Raw genomic sequence first — 22,517 nt, 5'->3', positions numbered from 1 at the left:
GAGGTGCTCTGATTTTTAGAATTTTCAGCTTTTCTGCTCTGTTTTTTCCCCATCTTTGTGGTTTTATCTACCTTTGGTCTTTGATGATGGTGATGTACAGATGGGGTTTTGGTGTGGATGTCCTTTCTGTTTGTTAGTTTTCCTTCTAACAGTCAGGACCCTCAGCTGCAGGTCTGTTGGAGTTTGCTGGAGGTCCACTCCAGACCCTATTTGCCTGGGTATCAGCAGCAGAGATTGCAGAAGAGTGAATATTGCTGAACAGCAAATGTTACTGCCTGATTGTTCCTCCGGAAGCTTCATCTCAGAGGAGTACCTGGTCATTCTTCTTAATAGCTACATTAATGACATGGATGTATACTAATTTTTTTAAATATTCCCTCATTGATATAATTTATGATCTTTAGTTGCTACAATGATACAATAAACATCCTTGTCCAGACATCACTTAGTTCACATGTTATTTTTTTACAAGATTCCTAGAAGTGAAACTACTGAGTCAGAAGATATTGCAACACTGTGATACTGCCAAACCGACCTCCAAATAGACAGTACCAATTTATACTTCCACCAACACTGCATGAGAGTAACCATGTTCCCCACATTTTGGCTAACAATGGTTACTTGTATTAAATAGACAAACAAAAGATATCATTTTAATTTGCATTTTGCAAATTATGAGACAGGGAATGTACATTAATGTTTATGAACTACTTGGATTTCTCTGTAGATTGTTCATATGCTCTGTCCATTTTTCTACTAAAGTATTTGTTTTTAACCAATTTACAGGTAAAAAATATATCATGAATATTAGTTTTTTCATTTATATAATGAATATCAATATTTTCATTTGCATATATTATATTTACATATCATAAATATCAATTTTATTTGCATATTTATATTTACTTTTCTGGTCTGTGATTTCTCTTAACTTTGTCATATAGCCATTTTTTATTACTATGTAGTAAAAAGCCATCAATATTTTCCTGTATAGCTTATGCTTTCTGCCTCTTGCTTAGGAAATACTTTTATAACCTATAGATCATAAACAGACTCTCCTATGTATGCTTCTAGTACTTACAGCTTTTCATTTTTATATTTTCTTTAATCCATTTGAAATTTGTTATTTATGGCAAAGGTTAGATTGCTACTTGTCCCTAAATTTCTATTCTCCACTTCTTCCACAATAATATGACACTTAGCTAGGCAATGAGCTATTCAGAACTGTCCTGAATAAAGACTATTTTCCAACATACCTGGAGATTGGGAACAGAAGAGATACATGAAAATTCTGCACTGTGCCCTTAAGAGGAAAAATCGCCTTCCCTTCACCTAACTGTAGCCTTTCTACAGACCAGAATATGAGGCATTTTAGACTACAGAGACAAGAAAATATCTTGTGGATGACAAGGCAAAAAAAACAAGAAGAGCCCGAGTTCCTGTTTAGCTACACAACTCAGACTTTTCCATGAGAAATGAACTTCTGCCTTTCTTGAACCACCATTACTTTGGATTTCTGTCACAAGACGCTAAATCCATATTCTAATGAATACAGTTTGAAGAGTCAATTTTTGGTTTCTGAATGGATAATCAACTATCTTAATACTACCCTTTCCTGATTTGAAATGTCACTTTTGCCATAAATTCATATGTATAAGTATCTGTCTGTTTATACACAAACACAAACACAAACACAAACACACACACACACACACACACACACTCTATGTTTATCCATTTATCTATTTGTTCTGGCACAAATAGTAAACTATTTGAATTACTATAGTTTTATCATGTTTTGATATACAGAATGGCAATCCACTCTTCGTTGTCCTTCCTTCAAAATTTACTCAGCTATTGTGAATTTTCTCTTACAAATGAACTTTAGAATAGCCTGTCAAACTCCGTAAGTAAAACCCTGCAGGGAAGTTTCCACTACTGCCAAAGATAGAATAACCAAGATCAGATCTACCCTCCCATCTGAAACAATAATGACAAAAGACAGAATATATGAAACAGCGGTTTCACTGAACATCAGGCAACAACACAGAGTGATCTGTGAGAGACAACAAACAAAGTAAATGAGCCCTAACTGACATCATGATTGAAATGATGAGCTGAGAGAGTCTAGAGAAACTAACACTCTAAACTGTTTCCAAGCAACTTAACTGCATCCCAAAAGAAAGCTCAAGAAGATTTATAGGAATACAAAAATATCCAGCACTAAACATGGTAAAAAAAATAAATAAATAAAAGAAAGAAAAATCATATCTGATATCCAACCCACAATAACCAGGCAACAAGGAGGCAGAAAAACACAACCTAAAATGAGAATAATAATCAATCAATCAATCCAGAATTGACAGATATGTTAAAAGAGAGGGCATTAAAAGTTATTATAACTGTATACCATTACATTAAAAAAGTAGTAAAATATGGAAAATATGTTTAAAGACCCAAATCAAACTTCTAGACATAAAAACTACAAGGTCTGAGATTTAAAAATACACTGATGAAATTAATGGCAAGTTTGATATTGCTAATAAAAAGGTAGTCAACTTGAAGGCACAGTAACAGAAACTATCTGAAATGAAATAGGAAGAAAACGGAATTTTTTTTTTAATGACAGAGCATGAGTAAGCTGTGAGACAACTTCAAGCAACCTAATACACATGTGTTCAGTTGAGCCTAACACTGCCTCTTACATATTTTAAGTTCATCCTAAAGGCTTTGCTGTACATAGTTAACTGTAACCTAACCAGATGTATTTACATACAGTAACCTACTCTTGTACTAATCACCAAGTTTCAGCCAATCACAGGCAGTCCTCTGTTCAAACTGTGTTCAAATAAGGCAAATGCTGAGCTGTAACCAATCCAGTTGTTTCCGTACTTACTCATTTTCTGTCACTTTCCTTTTTCTGTCCATAAATCCTCTCTGACCACATGGCAAAGACAATGTTGGTCTGAACCTATTATCATTTTGGGGCTACCAACTTGCAAATCATTCTTTGCTCAATTAAACTCTGTTAAGTTTAATTTGTCTTAAGTTTTTCTTTCAACACATGCAATTGGAGATCCCTAAGGTAGGAAGCAGGGGAAGGGGAGGACTGAAAAAACATCTGAAATAGTAATAGCCAAAACCTTCCTGAAATTAACAAAAAAACTATAAACCAATGGATTCAAAAAGCTCAACAAACCCTAAGCACAAGCAACATGAAGAAAACTATACAATGGAACGTCATAATCTATTTGTCAAAACCAGAGACAAAGAAAAAATCTTAAAAGCAGCCATTTAAAAAAAAAAAAAGGAAAGACGTACACAGAAGAAAAATAAAGATGACTGGATTACCCCCGGACAGACTTCACAAACTCAAAATTGGTAAAAGGAAAGAAATAATAAAGAGCAGAGCAGAAAAAAATGACAGTGAGACTAAAAACACAATACAAAAGACCAATAAAACAAAAGCTGGTGTTTTGGAAAAGATAAAATCAAAACAAATTTAATAGACTACGAAGAAAAGAAAACCAGAAACAAAAGAGAAGACATAAGAACTCATATCACAGAAATACAAAGGTAGATACTGTTATGAACAACTATATGACCACAAATTGGAAAACCTAGAATAGATAAATTCCTGGACACATCCAACCTTCCAACATTGAACCACAAAAAAACAGAAAACCTCAATAAGCCAGTAACAAGTAATGAGATTAGAGCCATGACAAAAAGTTTCACATCAAAGAAAAGCCCAAAACCTGATGGTTTCACTGCTGAATTATAACAAACATTTAAAGAAAGGAAGGAAGGAAGAGAGAAAGAAAAGAAATTCTAAAGTTTATAGAGAGCCACAAAAGTCCCTGAATAGTCAAAGCAATCCTGAGCAAAAAAAAATAAAACTGGAGACATTTCACACTACCTAACTTCAAAATATACTACAAAGCTATTGTAACCAAATCAGCATGGTACTGGCATAAAAAGAGACAAATAGGCCAATTATATAGAACAGAGAACCCACATATAAATGTATGCACTTACAGCTAACTCATATTCAAGAAAGGTGCTAAAAATGTACAATGGAAAAAGGACAATCTCTTCAATAAATGGTGCAGAAAAAAACAGGATAACCATATGCAGAAGAATGAAACTAGATGCTTATCTCTCACCGTACACAGAAATCAAATCAAAATGGATTAAAGACTTAAACCTAAGACCTGAAATTATAAAACTTGTGAAAAAAAACACTGGGGAAACTCTCCAGGACACGGATCTTGGCAAAGATTTTTTGTGTAAGACCTCAAAAGCACACACAACGGAAACAAAAATAGACAAGACAGAATTACATCAAGCTAAAAAGCTTCTGCACAGCACAGGAAACAACAAAGTGAAGAGACAATCCACAGAATGAGAGAAACTATTTGCAAACTATCTACCTGACAAGGAATTAATAACCAGAATATATAAAAAGCTCAGACAACTTAATAACAAAAAAATAAATAATCTGATTTAAAAATAGTCCAAAGACCTGGTGCAGTCATTTCTCAAAAGACAAACAAATGACCAACAGGTACATGAGAAAATACTCAGCATCACTATTATCAGAGAAACGGAAGTCAAAACCACAATGAGGTATCATCACATCCCAGTTAGAATGGCTTATATCATAAAAGACAGGGAATAACAGATGCTGGTGAGGATATAAAGTGGAACCCTTGTATACTATTTGTGGAAATATAAATTAATACAGCCACTGTGGCAATCTGTATGGTGATTTCTCAAAAAGACTAAACATAGAGCACTATATGATCCAGCAAGTCCACTACAGGTACATATCTAAGGGGAAATCAGTATATCAAAGGGTATCTGCACTCCCATGTTTTACTGCAGCACTACTCACAATAGTCAAAATATGGAATCAACCTTAGTATCCATCAGTGGATGAATGGATAAAGAAAATATGGTATATGTACATTATGGTATATTATTCAGCCATTAAAAAGAATGAAATCCTGTCATTTACAGCAACATGGATAGGATGGGTCATTACATTAAGTGAAACAAGCCAACCACAGAAAGACAAATATCACATGTTCTCAATCATATGTGGGAGCCAAAAACTGGATGTCATGAAGATAGACTAGGCTGGAAGATACCAGAAGCCAACAAGGGTAGGAAGGATGGGGCGGAGGAGGGGATGAAGAAAGGTTGATTAATGGATACAAATATACACTTAGAAGAAATAAGCCCTGGTGTTTGATGGATCAGTAGGGTGACTATGGTTTACATTAATTGATTATACATTTCAAACTAGCTAAAAGAGAATTCAAATGTTTCTTTTTTTATTATACTTTAAGTTCTAGGATACATGTGCATAACGTGCAGGTTACATATGCATACTTGTGCCATGTTGGTGTGCTGCACCCATCAACTCGTCAGCACCCATCAATTCGTCATTTATATCAGGTATAACTCCCAATGCAATCCCTCCCCGCTCCCCCCTCCCCATGATAGGCCCCATTGTGTGATGTTCCCCTTCCCGAGTCCAAGTGATGTCATTGTTCAGTTCCCACCTATGAGTGAGAACATGCGGTGTTTGGTTTTCTGTTCTTGTGATAGTTTGCTAAGAATGATGGTTTCCAGCTGCATCCATGTCCCTACAAAGGATGCAAACTCATCCTTTTTTATGGCTGCATAATATTCCATGGTGTATATGTGCCACATTTTCTTAATCCAGTCTGTCACAGATGGACATTTGGGTTGATTCCAAGACTTTGCTATTGTGAACAGTGCCGCAATAAACATAGGTGTGCATGTGTCTTTATAGCAGCATGATTTATAATCCTTTGGGCATATACCCAGTAGTGTGATGGCTGGGTCATATGGTACATCTAGATCTAGATCCTTGAGGAATCGCCATACTGTTTTCCATAATGGTTGAACTAGTTTACAATCCCACCAACAGTGTAAAAGTGTTCCCATTTCTCCACATCCTCTCCAGCACCTGTTGTTTCCTGACTTTTTAATGATTGCCATTCTAACTGGTGTGAGATGGTATCTCATTGTGGTTTTGATTTGCATTTCTCTGATGGCCAGTGATGATGAGCATTTTTTCATGTGTCTGTTGGCTGTATGAATGTCTTCTTTTGAGAAATGTCTGTTCATATCCTTTGTCCACTTTTTGATGGGGTTGTTTGTTTTTTTCTTGTAAATTTGTTTGAGTTCTTTGTAGATTCTGGATATTAGCTCTTTGTCAGATGAGTAGATTGCAAAAATTTTCTCCCATTCTGTAGGTAGCCTGTTCACTCTGATGGTAGTTTCTTTTGCTGTGCAGAAGCTCTTTAATCATATCCCACTTGTCAATTTTGGCTTTTGCTGCCATTGCTTTTGGTGTTTTAGACATGAAGTCCTTGCCCATGCCTATGTCCTGAATGGTACCACCTAGGTTTTCTTCTAGGGTTTTTATGGTATTAGGTCTAACATTTAAGTCTCTAATCCATCTTGAATTAATTTTCATATAAGGAGTAAGGAAAGGATCCAGTTTCAGCTTTCTACATATGGCTAGCCAATTTTCCCAGCACCATTTATTAAATAGGGAGTCCTTTCCCCATTTCTTGTTTCTCTCAGGTTTGTCAAAGATCAGATGGCTGTAGATGGGTGGTATTATTTCTGAGGACTCTGTTCTGTTCCATTGGTCTATATCTCTGTTTTGGTACCAGTACCATGCTGTTTTGGTTACTGTAGCCTTGTAGTATAGTTTGAAGTCAGGTAGCGTGATGCCTCCAGCTTTGTTCTTTTGACTTAGGATTGTCTTGGCAATGTGGGCTCTTTTTTGGTTCCATATGAACTTTAAAGCAGTTTTTTCCAATTTGGTGAAGAAACTCATTGGTAGCTTGATGGGGATGGCATTGAATCTATAAATAACCTTGGGCAGTATGGCCATTTTCACGATATTGATTCTTCCTATCCATGAGCATGATATGTTCTTCCATTTGTTAGTGTCCTCTTTTATTTCACTGAGGAGTGGTTTGTAGTTCTCCTTGAAGAGGTCCTTTACATCCCTTGTAAGTTGGATTCCTAGGTATTTTATTCTCTCTGAAGCAATTGTGAATGGAAGTTCATTCCTGATTTGGCTCTTTGTTTGTCTGTTACTAGTGTATAAGAATGCTTGTGATTTTTGCACATTAATTTTGTATCCTGAGACTTTGCTGAAGTTGCTTATCAGCTTAAGGAGATTTTGGGCTGAGACGATGGGGTTTTCTAAATATACAATCATGTCATCTGCAAACAGGGACAGTTTGACTTCTTCTTTTCCTAACTGGATACCCTTGATTTCTTTCTCTTGCCTGATTGCCCTAGCCAAAACTTCCAACACTATGTTGAATAGGAGTGGTGAGAGAGGGCATCCCTGTCTTGTGCCAGTTTTCAAAGGGAAAGCTTCCAGTTTTTGCCCATTCAGTATGATATTGGCTGTGGGTTTGTCATAAATAGCTCTTATTATTTTGAGGTACGTTCCATCAATACCGAATTTATTGAGCGTTTTTAGCATGAAGGGCTGTTGAATTTTGTCAAAAGCCTTTTCTGCATCTATTGAGATAATCATGTGGTTCTTGTCTTTGGTTCTGTTGATATGCTGGATTACGTTGATTGATTTGCGAATGTTGAACCAGCCTTGCATCCCAGGGATAAAGCCCACTTGATCATGGTGGATAAGCTTTTTGATGTGCTGCTGAATCCGGTTTGCCAGTATTTTATTGAGGATTTTTGCATCAATGTTCATCAGGGATATTGGTCTAAAATTTTCTTTTTTTGTTGTGTCTCTGCCAGGCTTTGGTATCAGGATGATGTTGGCCTCATAAAATGAGTTAGGGAGGATTCCCTCTTTTTCAATTGATTGGAATAGTTTCAGAAGGAATGGTACCAGCTCCTCTTTGTACCTCTGGTAGAATTCAGCTGTGAATCCATCTGGTCCTGGATTTTTTTTGGTAGGTAGGCTATTAATTATTGCCTCAATTTCAGAGCCTGCTATTGGTCTATTCAGGGATTCAACTTCTTCCTGGTTTAGTCTTGGAAGAGTGTAAGTGTCCAGGAAATTATCCATTTCTTCTAGATTTTCTAGTTGATTTGCGTAGAGGTGTTTATAGTATTCTCTGATGGTAGTTTGTATTTCTGTGGGGTCGGTAGTGATATCCCCTTTATCATTTTTAATTGCGTCTATTTGGAGAATTCAAATGTTTCTGGTATAAATTTTTAAGCCTGGGCAACATGGGGAAACCCCATCTCCACAAAAAATTAGCTGGGCATGGTGGCACATGCCTATAGTCCCAGCTACCCAGGAGGCTGAGGTGGGAGAATCACATAAACCTGGGAGGTCGAGGCTGCAGTGAGACATGATCGTGCCATTGAACTCTGGCCTGGGCAATAGAGCAAGACCCTTTCTCAAAAAACAATAAATATTTAAGGTAATGGATAACCCAATTACTCTGATTTGATTATATGAATGCACTGAATTACCACATGTAGTCCAAAACTATGTACATCTAATACATGTCAATAAAAATAAGGATAATCAGAACACAGCAACCACTTCTGCTACGCAATTCTGTCTTATAATAAGCTCTGGTGCTTAATAACGACGAGAAACCGGTTATTTCCTCATTTTTTAAAAAGCTCATTCTTGTACATTACAGTAAGGATATATGTCCATTACCAAAAAATTAAGACCAGATGTTTGCTCGTATTTACCGAAAACTGAAACCCCATCTTTAGGGCACATCAGTCTTAGAGAAACATAACCACGGTCCAAAGATAATCTGTAACTATAATCAAGCTACTTTAAAACGTAAACCAGGAATAATACACAATTAAACTCTGTAAGAAGCACTTGATTTGCTTACAGTGATTCTTGCCTAAGGATGAACAGCAATTTTTCAAGCCCACACCTCCAGATGAGAGTCACATATATCTTAGATAAAGCAATAGGGTCAAGAGTAGAAATTTTAGTAGGAGAGCTATGCCAAGAAGATCTGTTCATCCTTGCCTTATAGATTTATTTAATGAACTAAAAGCAATGACAAACTTTCACGATATACCTAAGACAAAAATGTTTAATTCCCAAAAAAGACTTGGTGCAAAAGACTATCGAGTATGTACAGCTCCAAAAAAGACTGATTTTCAAACAAAAATACAGGAATTAATACATTCAAATAACATGATTTTTTTTTAAAGTTACCATGAAAGGATAAAGAGTTTTCAACTCTAACCAGTTGCTCAATATATATAACAAAATATATAATACATATTTTATATATTATATATAATAAAATATACATATATTATATATATTAGACAGAGTTTTGCTCTTGTTGCCCAGGCTGGAGTGCAATGGCACGATTTTGGCTCACTGCAACCTCCGCCTCCCAGTTTCAAGTGATTCTCCTGCCTCAGCCTCCCGAATAGCTGGGATTACAGACATACACCACCACACCCAGCTAATTTTGTATTTTTGGTAGAGACAGGGTTTTTCCATGTTGGTCAGGCTGGTCTCAAACTCCCAACCTCAGTTGGTCCCCCTGCCTCGACCTCCCAAACTGCTAGGATTAGAGGTGTGAGTCACCACGCCCAGCTCTTTTAGTATTTTTATTATTTAAAAAACAATAGTCATTATTGATGATCATATATCATTTGACTAAAGACAGTATTTGTCAATCTCAATCAATTTTGCTTCCAATATCTTTTGGTAGATTTTTTAAAAACCAAAAGAACTCAAAAATCCTCGAGGGTAATTTTTCAGTATGCCATACGCACTCATTAAAAGCAACTGCAGAAAATAAACATTTCAAATATTTTTGAACAATGACAAAAGATAAAATGCCTCCTAAAATACCTACTTGAAGTGAACATAATTGTTTGTCTATAACCTGAGTCACATAATATTACAATACCCAGTAACATAAAATATAAAACAACTTTTCCATTTGAAAATTCTCTTACTCTATACATTAAACATCTCCTATGTTCCACTGAACATGAAAAGGATTCTATAATCAAATAGTTATTAGAAACTCAATACACTTGGATATTTGCACTGTACAATTAACAAGTTAAAAGTTCTGAAAAGGCCTGACGCAGTGGCTCACGCCTGTAATCCCAGCACTTCGGGAGGCCAAGGTGGGAGGATCACCTGAGGGAGGGAGTTCAAGACCAGCCTTACCAACATGGAGAAACCCCATCTCTATGAAAAATACAAAATTTGCCAGGCATGGTGGCACATGCCTGTAATCCCAGCTACTCGGGATGCTTGAGGCAGGAGAATCTCTTGAACCCAGAAGACGGAGGTTTCAGGGAGCCAAGATAGTGCCGTTTTACTCCAGCCTGGACAATAAGAGCGAAATTCCGTCTCAAAAAAAAAAAAGTTCTAAGAAGGGATTTTAATTAAATTCAGTATTTAACAAATCTTTATGACTGCAAAAGCCTTTTTTAAACAATATCCACTCTATACCCAGGTCTAGTTCTTTTTTTAATCAATTGTTTTAAAGATGAATATATTATGACATTTATTCTTTCTTTAGAAATCTTCCAAGGAAGAAAATCTGCTTTTTATTTAATAGAATAAACTCATTCTATTCTGTTTGCAATTACTATATGGGTCCATTGAACACTTTCATAAATCTGATACATTATGGAATCTTAATAATCTTATTTTTCCTAATTTTAGTATTTCAGTATCCTAGGAATCCTTTCACATTAATTATCAATTGTTCCCAACTATCCTAACAAAAAGGCTAAAATGCAAAGCACAGTAAAAAGACCTTTCATGTGGAAACATGAAAGAACGACATGAAATAATCACTAATGCATAATCCTTCAGTTTTCTTTCCATACTGCTCAAAGTATTACATCATCTTTCCAGAAGGCATTAAAGAGTCTGCAGATACCTTCTTTGCAGTTCTCCTTGAACACAGTTGAGAAATCAGAATTTTTCATTTTTCACAAATAGAAAAAAAAAAGACGGGAAATTTTAGATGAAGTAGAAGATAAATGCAAAAAGGCAGATAACCACTCTAGACTAGAAGGTTCTCCACCTAGGCAATATTTACATTTTGAACCAGATAATACTTTGTGGCAGGAAAGTATCTTGCACATTATAGGATGTTTAGTAGCATCCCTGGTCTCTATCCAGTAGATGTCATTAGCATCCACTACCCCTCACCCCCTGGTTACAACAGCTGAAAATGTCTCCAGGCATTGCCAAATATCACCTGGGAAAAAACTGTCCCCAGTTGAGAACCAGTGCTCTGGTGATGGTGAATATAATGATGGTGAAATCAATCCTATAAGCAATAAATCAGATTATGATTTTCAGATGATGTACTATAAGAACGGTCTCACTGAAAAAAAGGAATGAACAATATATCTCTAAGGACAAAACGAAAATATGGTGGCCGGGCACAGTGGCTCACGCCTGTAATTCCAGCACTTTGGGAGGCCAAGGCAGATGGATCACAAGGTCAGGAGATCAAGACCATCCTGGCTAACACAGTGAAGCGCCATCCCTACTAAACATACAAAAATTAGCCAGGCATGGTGGCAAGTGCCTGTAATCCCAGCTACTTGGGAGGCTGAGGCAGGAGAACTGCTTGAACCCAGGAGGCGGAGGTTGCAGTGAGCCAAGATCACGCCACTGCGCTCCAGCGTGGGCAACAGAGCGAGACTCAAAAAAAAATTTAAAAACAAAAAATGGTATCCTCACTTAGTCGTTTACTAGGAAGGACTTCAAATTACATTATTTCATGACAAAAACCTGGACCATCCTATTTTGCTAAAAGGACGTGTGTAATATTCTTCCATCTTTTATGATGTTTGTACACCAAAATTTACTTAATATGGTTCATAAGTGGACAAACGTTGAAAGCAGGTACATATGTAAAAGTACTTAGAAGGAAACAGATAATGTAAAAATGAAAAAAATTCATCAAAATGTTTTGCAATTACAAAGCATGCAATTATGAAGAAAGTCATCTTTTCTTCAACCAAATTATGACTCTCAAAGTTCTCAAATGGATTTGAATTTGGTAATGTATGTACAGAAGTAATGATAAGCCAAGACTTATTAGTGGTGTATTTGAGATCCGGAATTAGTATTGCATTTTGATGATGCAAATACAAGAAGAACCAGAAGTAATTACAAGCTAGAACCTATCAGAAATGTGTCTAAAATCTAGAATCAGTTATTTACATGATGCACATGTGCCAGATTCAAGTATGACAACTGACAAGTAAATACAGTTGACCCTTAAACAACATAAATTTGAAGTACACAAGCCTACTTATAAGCAGATTTTCTTCTACCTCTGTCACCTGAGATAGCAAAGCCAATCTCTCTTCTTCCTCTTTTCAGCCTACTCAACATGAAGAAGGATGAAGACCTTTATGATGATCCATTTCCACTCTATGAACAGTTAACATATTTTCTCCTTATGATTGTCCTAATATTTTTCTCTAGTTTATTGTAAGAATATAGTATATAATATATAATATAGAATATAGTATATAATATATAATATATAATATAATAATAACATACAAAATATGTATTAATTGACTGTTTGTATTATTGGCAAGACTTCCAGTCAGTAGCAGGCTATTAGTAGTTAAGTTGTGGGGAGTTGAAAGTTATACTCAGATTTGCAACTGAGCTGGCAGTTGGTGCCCTTAACCCCCACATTGTTCAAGGGTCAACTGCAGTTACAAAGGACACTGACATATTTGAGCACACATTATCTTCAACTTGAAATACATGGAATTAAAATTTGGGTTTGTAGTGTTCAAATTCTTAGTAAAATTTCCAATGAAGTTGTTTTTCACTACCCTTTATTCTTTTGTCTGCATATTGTTCATAAAAGGGCTTTAAAATACTTTGTAAAATAAAAAGAATCCATTATACTTAAATAGTAAATGGTGATGACTAATTTTTCTAGTATATTCAGGGTTATCATAACACTGAAAACATTGCCAAAGATACACTGCCTACACATTACTGTGCACCTACTGTATATAAGGCAGTGGTCACCAACCTTTTTGGCCCCAGGGACTGGTTTCATGGAAGGCAATTTTTCCATGGACCGAGGTTGGGGGATAGTTTCGGGATGAAACTGTTCCACCTTAGATAATCAGGCATTAGATTCTCATGAGGACACAACCTGGATACCTTGCATGCACAGTTCACAATAGGGTTTGTGCTCCCATGAGAATCTAATGCCACCACTGATGTGACAGGAGCATGAGAATCTAATGCCACCACTGATGTGACAGGAGGCAGAGCTCAGACAGCAATGCTCGATCACCCACCACTCACCCCCTGCTGTGTAGCTCAGTTCCTAACAGGGCATACACCAGAATCCACAACCCAAGCACTGGGGACCCTGACATAAAGCACCCCCAGGTATAGAAATTTAAAATATGAAAATACCGTGATCTCATGAAGTTTAATATTTACCATGTAGCATGAGATATGTACTTTGCAGTAACAATAACTTGAAAGTCAATAAATCAACTAATAAAAGAGGGTATGATTTTCTTGGTTGTATATGGTAATTAGAAGCTATGTGTAGATGTGACATACAAAATAACACTACAAAAGTGAAAATAAATTAGAGTTAATTAATCAAATAGGATGACTCTTAGAAACAGAGGTCAGTTTAAAAAAACAAAAAAACAGCAAGAAAGGCCATATATATGATTTTTAAAATAAGCAAAACGAAACATATACCTTCCACTTCCACAATGACGAAGTAGCTTCTACAGGACTAAAACTCTTACTGAGAACTAGAAAAACTCAATTTAAAGAAAACAAACACGCTGTTTAAAAGTAGTAAAGAGCAACTAAGTGCTTGAAGGGCAAAGATATCAGAAAGAAAGGAAATATACTGAGGCAAGGTCAATAGTCTCTACTTCTTTCTTCCTTGAGAGATTTTTAGACCCTAAACTGTGCTGTGACAAGCTGAGAAACTAAACAGAGAGCAAAAGGTAAGAGCCTAAGAAACTGAGTAGGCCGGGCACGGTGGCTCAAGCCTGTAATCCCAGCACTTTGGGAGGCCAAGACGGGCGGATCACGAGGTCAGGAGATCGACACCATCCTGGCTAACACGGTGAAACCCCGTCTCTACTAAAAAATACAAAAAACTAGCCAGGCGAGGTGACGGGCGCCTGTAGTCCCAGCTACTCGGGAGGCTGAGGCAGGAGAATGGCGTAAACCCGGGAGGCGGAGCTTGCAGTGAGCTGAGATCCGGTCACTGCACTCCAGCCTGGGTGACAAAGCGAGACTCCGTCTCAAAAAAAAAAAAAAAAGAAACTGAGTAAACTCTCTGAAAATATTCCTATGCTAGGGGCCAATTTTTGGAGTCCAGGTTCCACCACAAAAGAGATGGGCCTGTTAAGCAACTCTAGCTTTAAGTCAAGATCTCCAAGGGACCAAGTCCTAGGAGCATAAGAATAAAGGGGGAAAAAGAAAAAACAAAATAGAACAAGACATACAAAAAAAAAAAATTAGACTCTAATAATATCAATGCTAAATTGGATTAAGGTTATCCATCCCTACATTAATTGCCTTCTGAAAGAAAAATAAGTTCTCTCTGGAAAAAAAATTGCTTCCAGAGCTTAATAAATTTTTACATATTATGTCCAACAATCAACTAAAAAAAAAAAAACATGTCAAAAGGCAGAACCAAACACCAATGGGGAAAAAACAGAAAACAAAACCTACCCATAGGTAATCAAGATATTGGAGTTATAAGGCACAGCCCTTTAAATTATGTGATCAATACATTCAAAGAAAAAAAAGATAAAGAATTTCCCCTGACAACTGGAAAATAACAAGAATGAAGATTCGATATACATTTCATAACTTAAATAAATAGATAACTTGGTAGGCTTAACAGCAGATTCAACACAGCAGAATAGAGACCTGGAAGATAATCTGTGGAAAGTGTCCAATTGAAGCATAAAGAAAATCAAAGTAGGAGAAATACAGGAAAAAAGAAGAGATATGGGATGTAGTAAAAAGATCTATGGAATGGAGTCTCAAAAGAGGTGGGAAAATGGTAAAGAAACATTATCTGAACAGAAACTGGCCAAAAATATTTCAAAATTGACAGAAGACATCAAGCCACAGATTCAAGAAATGCTACAGACCCCACGCCAGATAAATATTACACTCAATCAAACCTGGACACATGGAAAAAGTGCTAACAACTTAAAAAACAGCAAGAGGAGGATAAAAGACACTTTACTTTCAAAGAAGCAATAATAATCCTGAGAGGTGATATTTTTAAACAGAAACCATGGAACCAAAATATCTTTAAAGTGTTGGAAGGTCAGGGGGAACCAACACCTGTAAACTTAGAATTCTACACCCAGCAAAAATATTCAGAAATGAAGGCAAAAGAAGACATTTTTCAGAGACCAAAAAAAAAAACAAAACTGAGAGAATGTATCATCAGCAGGACCTCACTAAAAGAAATACTAAAGACAATTCTTCAAGCAGAAGAAAACTAACTCCAAAGACAATGCTGGAGACTTACAGGAAAGAAGGGCAATAGAAACGGTAAATATATAACAACAATAGCACTATATATAAAGACTCTTAGTGTTTAAGGTCCTAACGTTGTCCAAGAAGTGATAAACATATTATTCTAGTAAGCCAATGATGTATGTTATAATTTCTAGGATAACCACTAAGAAAATAATGGAAAACCGTATAACTAACAAGCCTATAGAGAATAAAAGCAAAATAGGAAAGCAACAGATTAATCCAAAGAAAGGAGAGGAAAAAAAGACAAATAATAAGGCAATAGAAACTACCAAAATTGTAGACTGAAACACAAATATATCCTAACTACATTAATAAAAAACAAACTACATACTCCAAGTAAAAGACAGTTTTATCTAACTGTATTGAAAAATTAAACTGTTTTACAAGGCACATGCCTTAAATATAAATGTACAAAAATGTCTACATGGAAAAGGATATACATGCAAAAACTCATCAAAAGAAAGCTGATACAGATACAGTAGAGCCTAGGGCAGGAAATATTACTAAAGATAAAAAGACACATTATATAATAATAAATGGGTCAATCATACAGGAAAATGTAATAATTTTAAGTATGTGACCACTGAAAGACATGCCCTTAAAACATATAAAACACAAAAGAACATATACTGTATGATTCCATTTATTAAAAACTTCCAAAAGTCAGCATACTGTTTACCTTTGGGGAAGTGTATTAATTTGGAGGGGGCATACAGGAAGCTATGAAGGTGCTATGAATGTTCTGTTTCTTGATCTGGGTAGTGATTACAAAGGTATGTTCATTTGTTAAAATTCATAAAGTCATTTGCTTATAATTTCTGTATATTTTGGTAGGTTGGTTATCCTTCCTTCCTTAAAAACAAATTATATTAAAAAAAAAAAAGCAAGACAGTGACTTAAAATATTTAAGACGGTGATTACCTCCAGCAGGGACAAGAAGAAAGGACTGAACGTGGAACACCTTGGGCTTTGACAGTATTGGTAACGCTCCTTTCCTAAACTCAGTGGCTTATTCACTGTACTGTACTTTAGACACACTTTACATACACGCTTTAATATACATCTAAAATACTTGAGTTTTTTTAAGAAAAAAAATAACTCCTTATACACCAACATGTCAACAGTAGCTTGTCTGCAGTTAGGCTGTAGGTTATTTTATTTTTATTATTTCTACTTTTCTGTTTTTTCCAATTTTTATAAAATCACCCTGTATTTGATAATTTTTTAAATCCTAATTTTTACAAAGGAAAAATTTATCCCAATTCTCTACCTCAGTTGCCCATAAAACACTTTATACAAAACATCTTTCATATTCCAAAGGTAAAATTCTAAAAAGCTATACAATAATTGATGGGTAAATTAAATTATTAACAAGGCATGAATAAACTTTTTAGAATGGATATGTTCTATAGCTTGATTGTGCTGATAGTAAAAGAGATACTGAATTGGACACTTAAAATGAATGTATTTTATCAGATGTAAATTACACCTAAATAAAGTTGATTTTAAAAACAATTATTGCATATACATTAGAAGCAATTGATAAGAACATTTTACATACAGTACCTACAAATTCCACAGTTTTCACAGTGATACTGTTTCTTATCTTTGTCAAACAAATGGCATATATCGCAATAATATTCTCCAAACAATGTGCTACATTCTTCACAAGTCTGTTGGGCCTAAAAAAGACACATAATTAAAAACTGCAATAAACTAACCAAAACATTTTGAGATACCATTGGACTATCTAGAACTTATGTTCAAGTATATACAGTTTATTTTTACAAGTTTGAAACACCTAAACCAAAGATATTGCTTATTCTAGAAGTTAAAGAAGTCTTATTTATAATACTTTTGATTAAATGTTTTCAAACCACCTTAATACAGTTTTTAAAAAGAAAATAAAAATGTCATAAAATCTTACATGTTGAATTTTTTCACAGTTTATGCACTGCACTTCCTTCACTTTAAAGCGATCTAGTTGATGATCTTCATTGTTATCATGACACAAGCGGCAAGTATAAAGCTTGTCACAGCAAGGTGCCTAACCCCCATGAAGAAAAAAGAGATATAGTAAGAAGCAAGAGAAACCGAGTGTGCAATGCAAAAAGAAAATTTCTTCCTCCTCCTCCTGGATGGAACTGAAAGATTACACCCAATAGATCAGCTGCTAAACTGATCCTAAACATAACATTTCACTAGCTTCTTGGCATATTTTATATTAATTCTTCCCTTCAACGTCACTATGTCTGTATGAAGTTAAACACAACTTTAAAACAAAAGAATTATGAAAGAAATCCCCAGATTTAAACATTAATCCCACAACACCTGATATGCTTTGGCTGTGTCCCCACCCAAATCTCAACTTGAAATGTATCTCCCACAATTCCCACGTGTTGTGGGAGGGACACAGTAGGAGGTAACTGAATCACGGGGGCCAGTCTCTCCCGTGCTAGTCTCGTGACAATGAGGAGTAAAATCTCATGAGGTCTGATGGGTTTATCAGGAGTTTCTGCTTTTGTTTCTTCCTCATTTTCTATTGCCACCACCATGTAAGAAGTGCCCTTCGTCTCCCACCATGATTCTCAGGCCTCCCCAGCCATGTGGAACTGTAAGTCCAATTAAACCTCTTTTTCTTCCAAGTTTTGGATATATCTTTATCAGCAGTGTGAAAACAGACTAATATAACACCCTAATTTCATTCTGGGCCTAAACAGCAAACAGGCAACCTCTTCTTACACATTGCCAGATAAATTCATTTACATTAAAAATAATAAAGATTATATTCTTATTTTACTAGCTTTTACTAATCATCAACCTCATATCTAATACTGCAGGAAATGCAACAAATGTAAGAGATAGTCCTGGTTTTCAAGCATGGCAAAGACTGCCAGTTGTCCACCAAAATCTATCCTCTCCTTCCTAGGTACAATTGTTCAGCTCTATCAGACAGATGGCCATATGCCCTAAAACATGACAAAATGATACCAACAGAAAAATCTCGTCCCTGGATTGACCATGTGGAACAAACCCCATCACCAATCTGCATCACTCACCTTGGAATTGTTAAATGGGACGAAATAAAACCTTTATTCTTTAATCTACATCACTGTTGGGTTTTTTCATTACAGCAACTTTACCATTACAAGTATATCAAGAGATTTCCAGGCCAGTGAGCTAACTCAATACTTTTCAATACACTGTGACCTTGCAGATCCACTCATTTCTGAAGGCTTCCTATGCCTTGACTTACCATAACGTAGTTCACTCGTTAAAGATTTTAACATTTAACTGGTTTCCTTTTTCTGCAACTCTCAGTCCTTGACTTTGTCATTTCCAATAACCTTGTCCTCCAACCCACTATTCTCACAGTTATACCATAGAACAGTCGTTCTCAAATGGTCTCAGGATCCCTTCACGCTTTTTAAAATTATTGAGAATCCCCAAGAGCTTTGGTTTATGTGGATTTTATCTATTGACATACACCATATCATAAATTAAAAAGGATAGGTTTTTAAAATATTACTTCTTTTTAAAAGTAACAAACTCATTACTTGTTAACATAAATAACATATTTTGATGAAAAATAACTATATATTTCCCCCCAAACAGCTCAATTCTTGTATCTGCTTATGCATTCAAACAGTTGTGGCTGAAGTACAAGAAGAAACTCTGGCCTCACACAAATATGTACACTGGAAAAGAAAGGAGTATTTTAATAGCCTTTTTGGAGAATTATGGACATTATTCTCTGATATTACACTAGAACAACAACTCTTAAAGGGTAGCTGCAACATGAAATCTGAAATCATATCAATGAACTTTTCTTCCTTGGTTACATTTAAATCTATTGATCTATCTTGCACTTCAAATGGATGTTTTGCTCATGCATTGGTCATCTGGAAAATACCAGTTCAGTGAGTTATTTACATCTTCTAAATGTTCACACATTTAACACGTAATATCAAAAAATCACATTCATTAAAAGTCTTTAGGTATTGAAGAAAATCTCACCAAAAAAAAAGTCTTTTAAAAAGCTTCCAATCTCTCAAAAGCTAATAAAAGTTTTCCAAAATTCTAATTTTTGTGTGAAAGCTTGAATTTTATCACTGGCAACAAATACTGTCATTTTCATTCATAGCGAGTCTCACTTTTCTCCTTTTTGAGAAAATGTCTGCCGAACACCCAAATGTGAATGACTACAGTTTTTTCAAGTAAAAAAGTTGTTCCATGAAAAAAAGTAACTAGTTCACTTTACAATCCAATTGCACAAGAGCTTTTCCTCAAGACAACCCTCTAATTTCAGTTTGCAGAAGTGTTTGATCAAAACTTCCCATGTCATTAAACAGCATATTAAAAAGACATATATTCTAGGGTTGAAATTTGATTAAAATTAATGATTTTACTGCTTTATCAACATTTTTAAGAGAAGCTGGCTTTTTAAAAGAACTATAGGCGTAGTATAGTTCAGTGCCACTGTCTTGATTCAAGCTAAGGTACTAGCAGTACTAAACAGTGCTTTTCCACCATCAGTGCATGTGTCAACAGACTGAAAAAAAAACAAATATCTTAGTATTCACAGAAAGTAGTTTTGGCCTTACAGACCCCCTGAAAGGACCTCGGGAATCCCCAGGGGTCCATTCACCACACTTTGAAAACCACTGCTACAGAACAACAGCACACCCCCTCTGCATCTCAATTCCAAGCATGAAATTCTCTAACCATTAACTAACTCCTCCCTAACTTACTCCAAGTCTCCCCTTGCAACACCCTAGTTCCCTTCTCTTCCTCTGCACTCACGGATAACAATCCCAACCCTGGTTAAACCCTATTTGACTTATATCAGAAGCAGCTGAATATCGCTAGAGAAAAAGCATCACCATCCTTGCTGGTTCATATGAAGTGGACACTTACTATCACGTTTCCCCAATCAATTCTGTCACTCTTCTAGAGTCTAAGACCTAAGATTTAGATGATCATTTCACTTCTCCTCTGGCTTTAAAACTCTCTTTCTTCCTCCTTAACACTCTGCTGATGACCTTATTTCACTATAAAAACAGTAAACCTACTTCCTGCTGATAGGCCTGAAAAGAACACCCTCCTACAATCTCTATTAACTTACTTACAAATATACCTCATCCTCTGCCTTCTCTTATGAAGAACTGACAGTCTATGTTTCTAAGGCCGACTTCTTCACTTGTGCACTGGATTTCATACCCTTTGGCTACTCAAGGACAATGCCCTTACAGTTCTCTCTCTCTCTCCTGCATTATAAAATGTTCTCACTCTATTGTATCATTTCCTAGAATATACAAACATGCTGTAATAGTTCCTCTCTTAAAGAGGAAAAAATATGGTGCCACATCTCCCAGCAACCACACCTTATTATTTGCTCCCCTTTACAGCAAAACCCCAAGAATAGCCTATAAGTGCTATTTTCAAATACACTCCTCCCATTCTCTCTTAAATCCACTCGAATCCTGACCTCTCCACTAGAACTCTTCTTGTCAAGATCACCAGTGACCTCTTCCTTGCCAAATCCAAAGGGCAATTCTCAGTTATCTTACTCAAACAGCTGCATTTGACCTAGTTGACCACATCCTCCTTGAAATGCTTCACTTGGCCTCTGGTATTTAAGGGGTGGGGGGCGGGGGGGGGGGGGGCGCAAAACCTGTTTGACACCCTGGGCGAAGTATCTTAGTGTTATGATACACAGATCTAGTTGTGTGGTTTATGGGGGGCAGGCAAGATGTTAAATTCCGTTTTAGACCTCAAGTTTGAAAGAGTAATAATACATCTCAGTAGAAATTGAATCATAAGGATAGCATTCAATTTCCTTACACAACATTTGGTGGCTGACCAACATTTTTAAGGAGCTTCATCCAGTGCAGTGGAGCAACGTTCATCAAGCCATGACCTACAGAAAAGAGTTTAGGATGCACGTAGAGGCCTGAGACTAGACCTTGCTTCTAATAATGAGGCAATGACCAGCAAGGCTGACTTGTGAAGTGAAAGGACAAAAAATAATAATACTCAGATTGATAGTAATAGTCATGATATTAGTAACAGATGATAGATAGTAGTAATATATGATAGTAATAGTCATGGTGGTATATATTTACTACTCATTTACTTCAGGGAATGCACCCTGTTAAACACTATACATGCCCTTTAGTATATAATCCTCAAACACTTTTATGAAACAGGCGCTATCATCTCCATTTCACACATGAGGTAAAGAGGAGCTAGCTAAAATCACAGTTATTAAAGAGGAGAGCTAAGATTTGGGGATAGGGTGGTTGAGGTTCCAAAGACCAAGTTTTCCAAGCGAAATTTTTGTACTGTTTCTTGCAAGGAAAATCCGGAAACTTCAATTGAATACGTGTCAATTTAAAACAAATATAGATTAAGAAGTTTTCTCAAAGTAACAATACAAGCTTATTAGACACTTTCCTATACATAATTTTCTATTTAATGCCAATTACATGATTGTCTTCTTTTTTGGGACACATGTTTTCTGCTACATAGGTCTGAACATACACGCATTGCCTCTAAAATGAAGCTGGCAGGCTATAAAACTTTACTACAGGAGCTGAAATCGTATTCGGGTTCTCCGCTTGTTTATTCCATTATCTCCACTTCCATTATTTCATCACACACCTGAACGGAAAACCCAGTACAGGCCCGGGGCTGCCTCAGTCTACTTCCGCAGCAAAAGACGAATAAGCCCACTGGCAAAGAGACCACTGTGCAAGCCTAATCACTTCCCAAGAAAGAAGGGTTTTGCTTTCAAGGTACGAAGCAGGTAGGAAAGGTGGGGCTTACCGCCTTGCCAAAAACGTTCTCCTCAAGAGGAACCCAATTCCAGGTGGAAAAGGTATCCTGAAAAGCAGGTTAACTTCAAACTTAAATCCAAGCCTAACCA

At 36.1% G+C, this 22,517-nt stretch overlaps 1 protein-coding gene across 6 annotated transcripts in view; it reads right to left on the bottom strand.

Moving 5' to 3' along the window:
- RCHY1 (ring finger and CHY zinc finger domain containing 1) overlaps nt 1-22,517 on the bottom strand; it is an 86,021-nt gene that overhangs the window by 20,707 nt on the left and 42,797 nt on the right. For 4 of the 6 annotated variants that reach the window (XM_023189771.2, XM_023189773.2, XM_023189772.2 and 1 more), the window contains 2 exons: nt 17,517-17,636; nt 17,156-17,271 (listed from right to left, as the gene is read on the bottom strand). The exons of 1 other annotated variant lie outside the window; for it this stretch is intronic. Coding sequence is in view for 2 of the 5 variants with exons in the window: in XM_023189770.2 (XP_023045538.1) it covers nt 17,156-17,271; nt 17,517-17,636 (236 nt within the window). In the remaining 3 variants the exon portion in view is untranslated. Of the gene's footprint in view, nt 1-17,155; nt 17,272-17,516; nt 17,637-22,417; nt 22,475-22,517 lie in introns of all 6 variants that reach the window. One more of the 6 variants, XM_023189769.2, reaches the window with a different exon arrangement.

The sequence above is a fragment of the Piliocolobus tephrosceles genome, chromosome 3 (genome assembly GCF_002776525.5).
Source record: "Piliocolobus tephrosceles isolate RC106 chromosome 3, ASM277652v3, whole genome shotgun sequence".
Classification (NCBI taxonomy): Eukaryota; Metazoa; Chordata; class Mammalia; order Primates; family Cercopithecidae; genus Piliocolobus; species Piliocolobus tephrosceles.
This window is presented reverse-complemented; position numbering and strand designations above follow the sequence as displayed.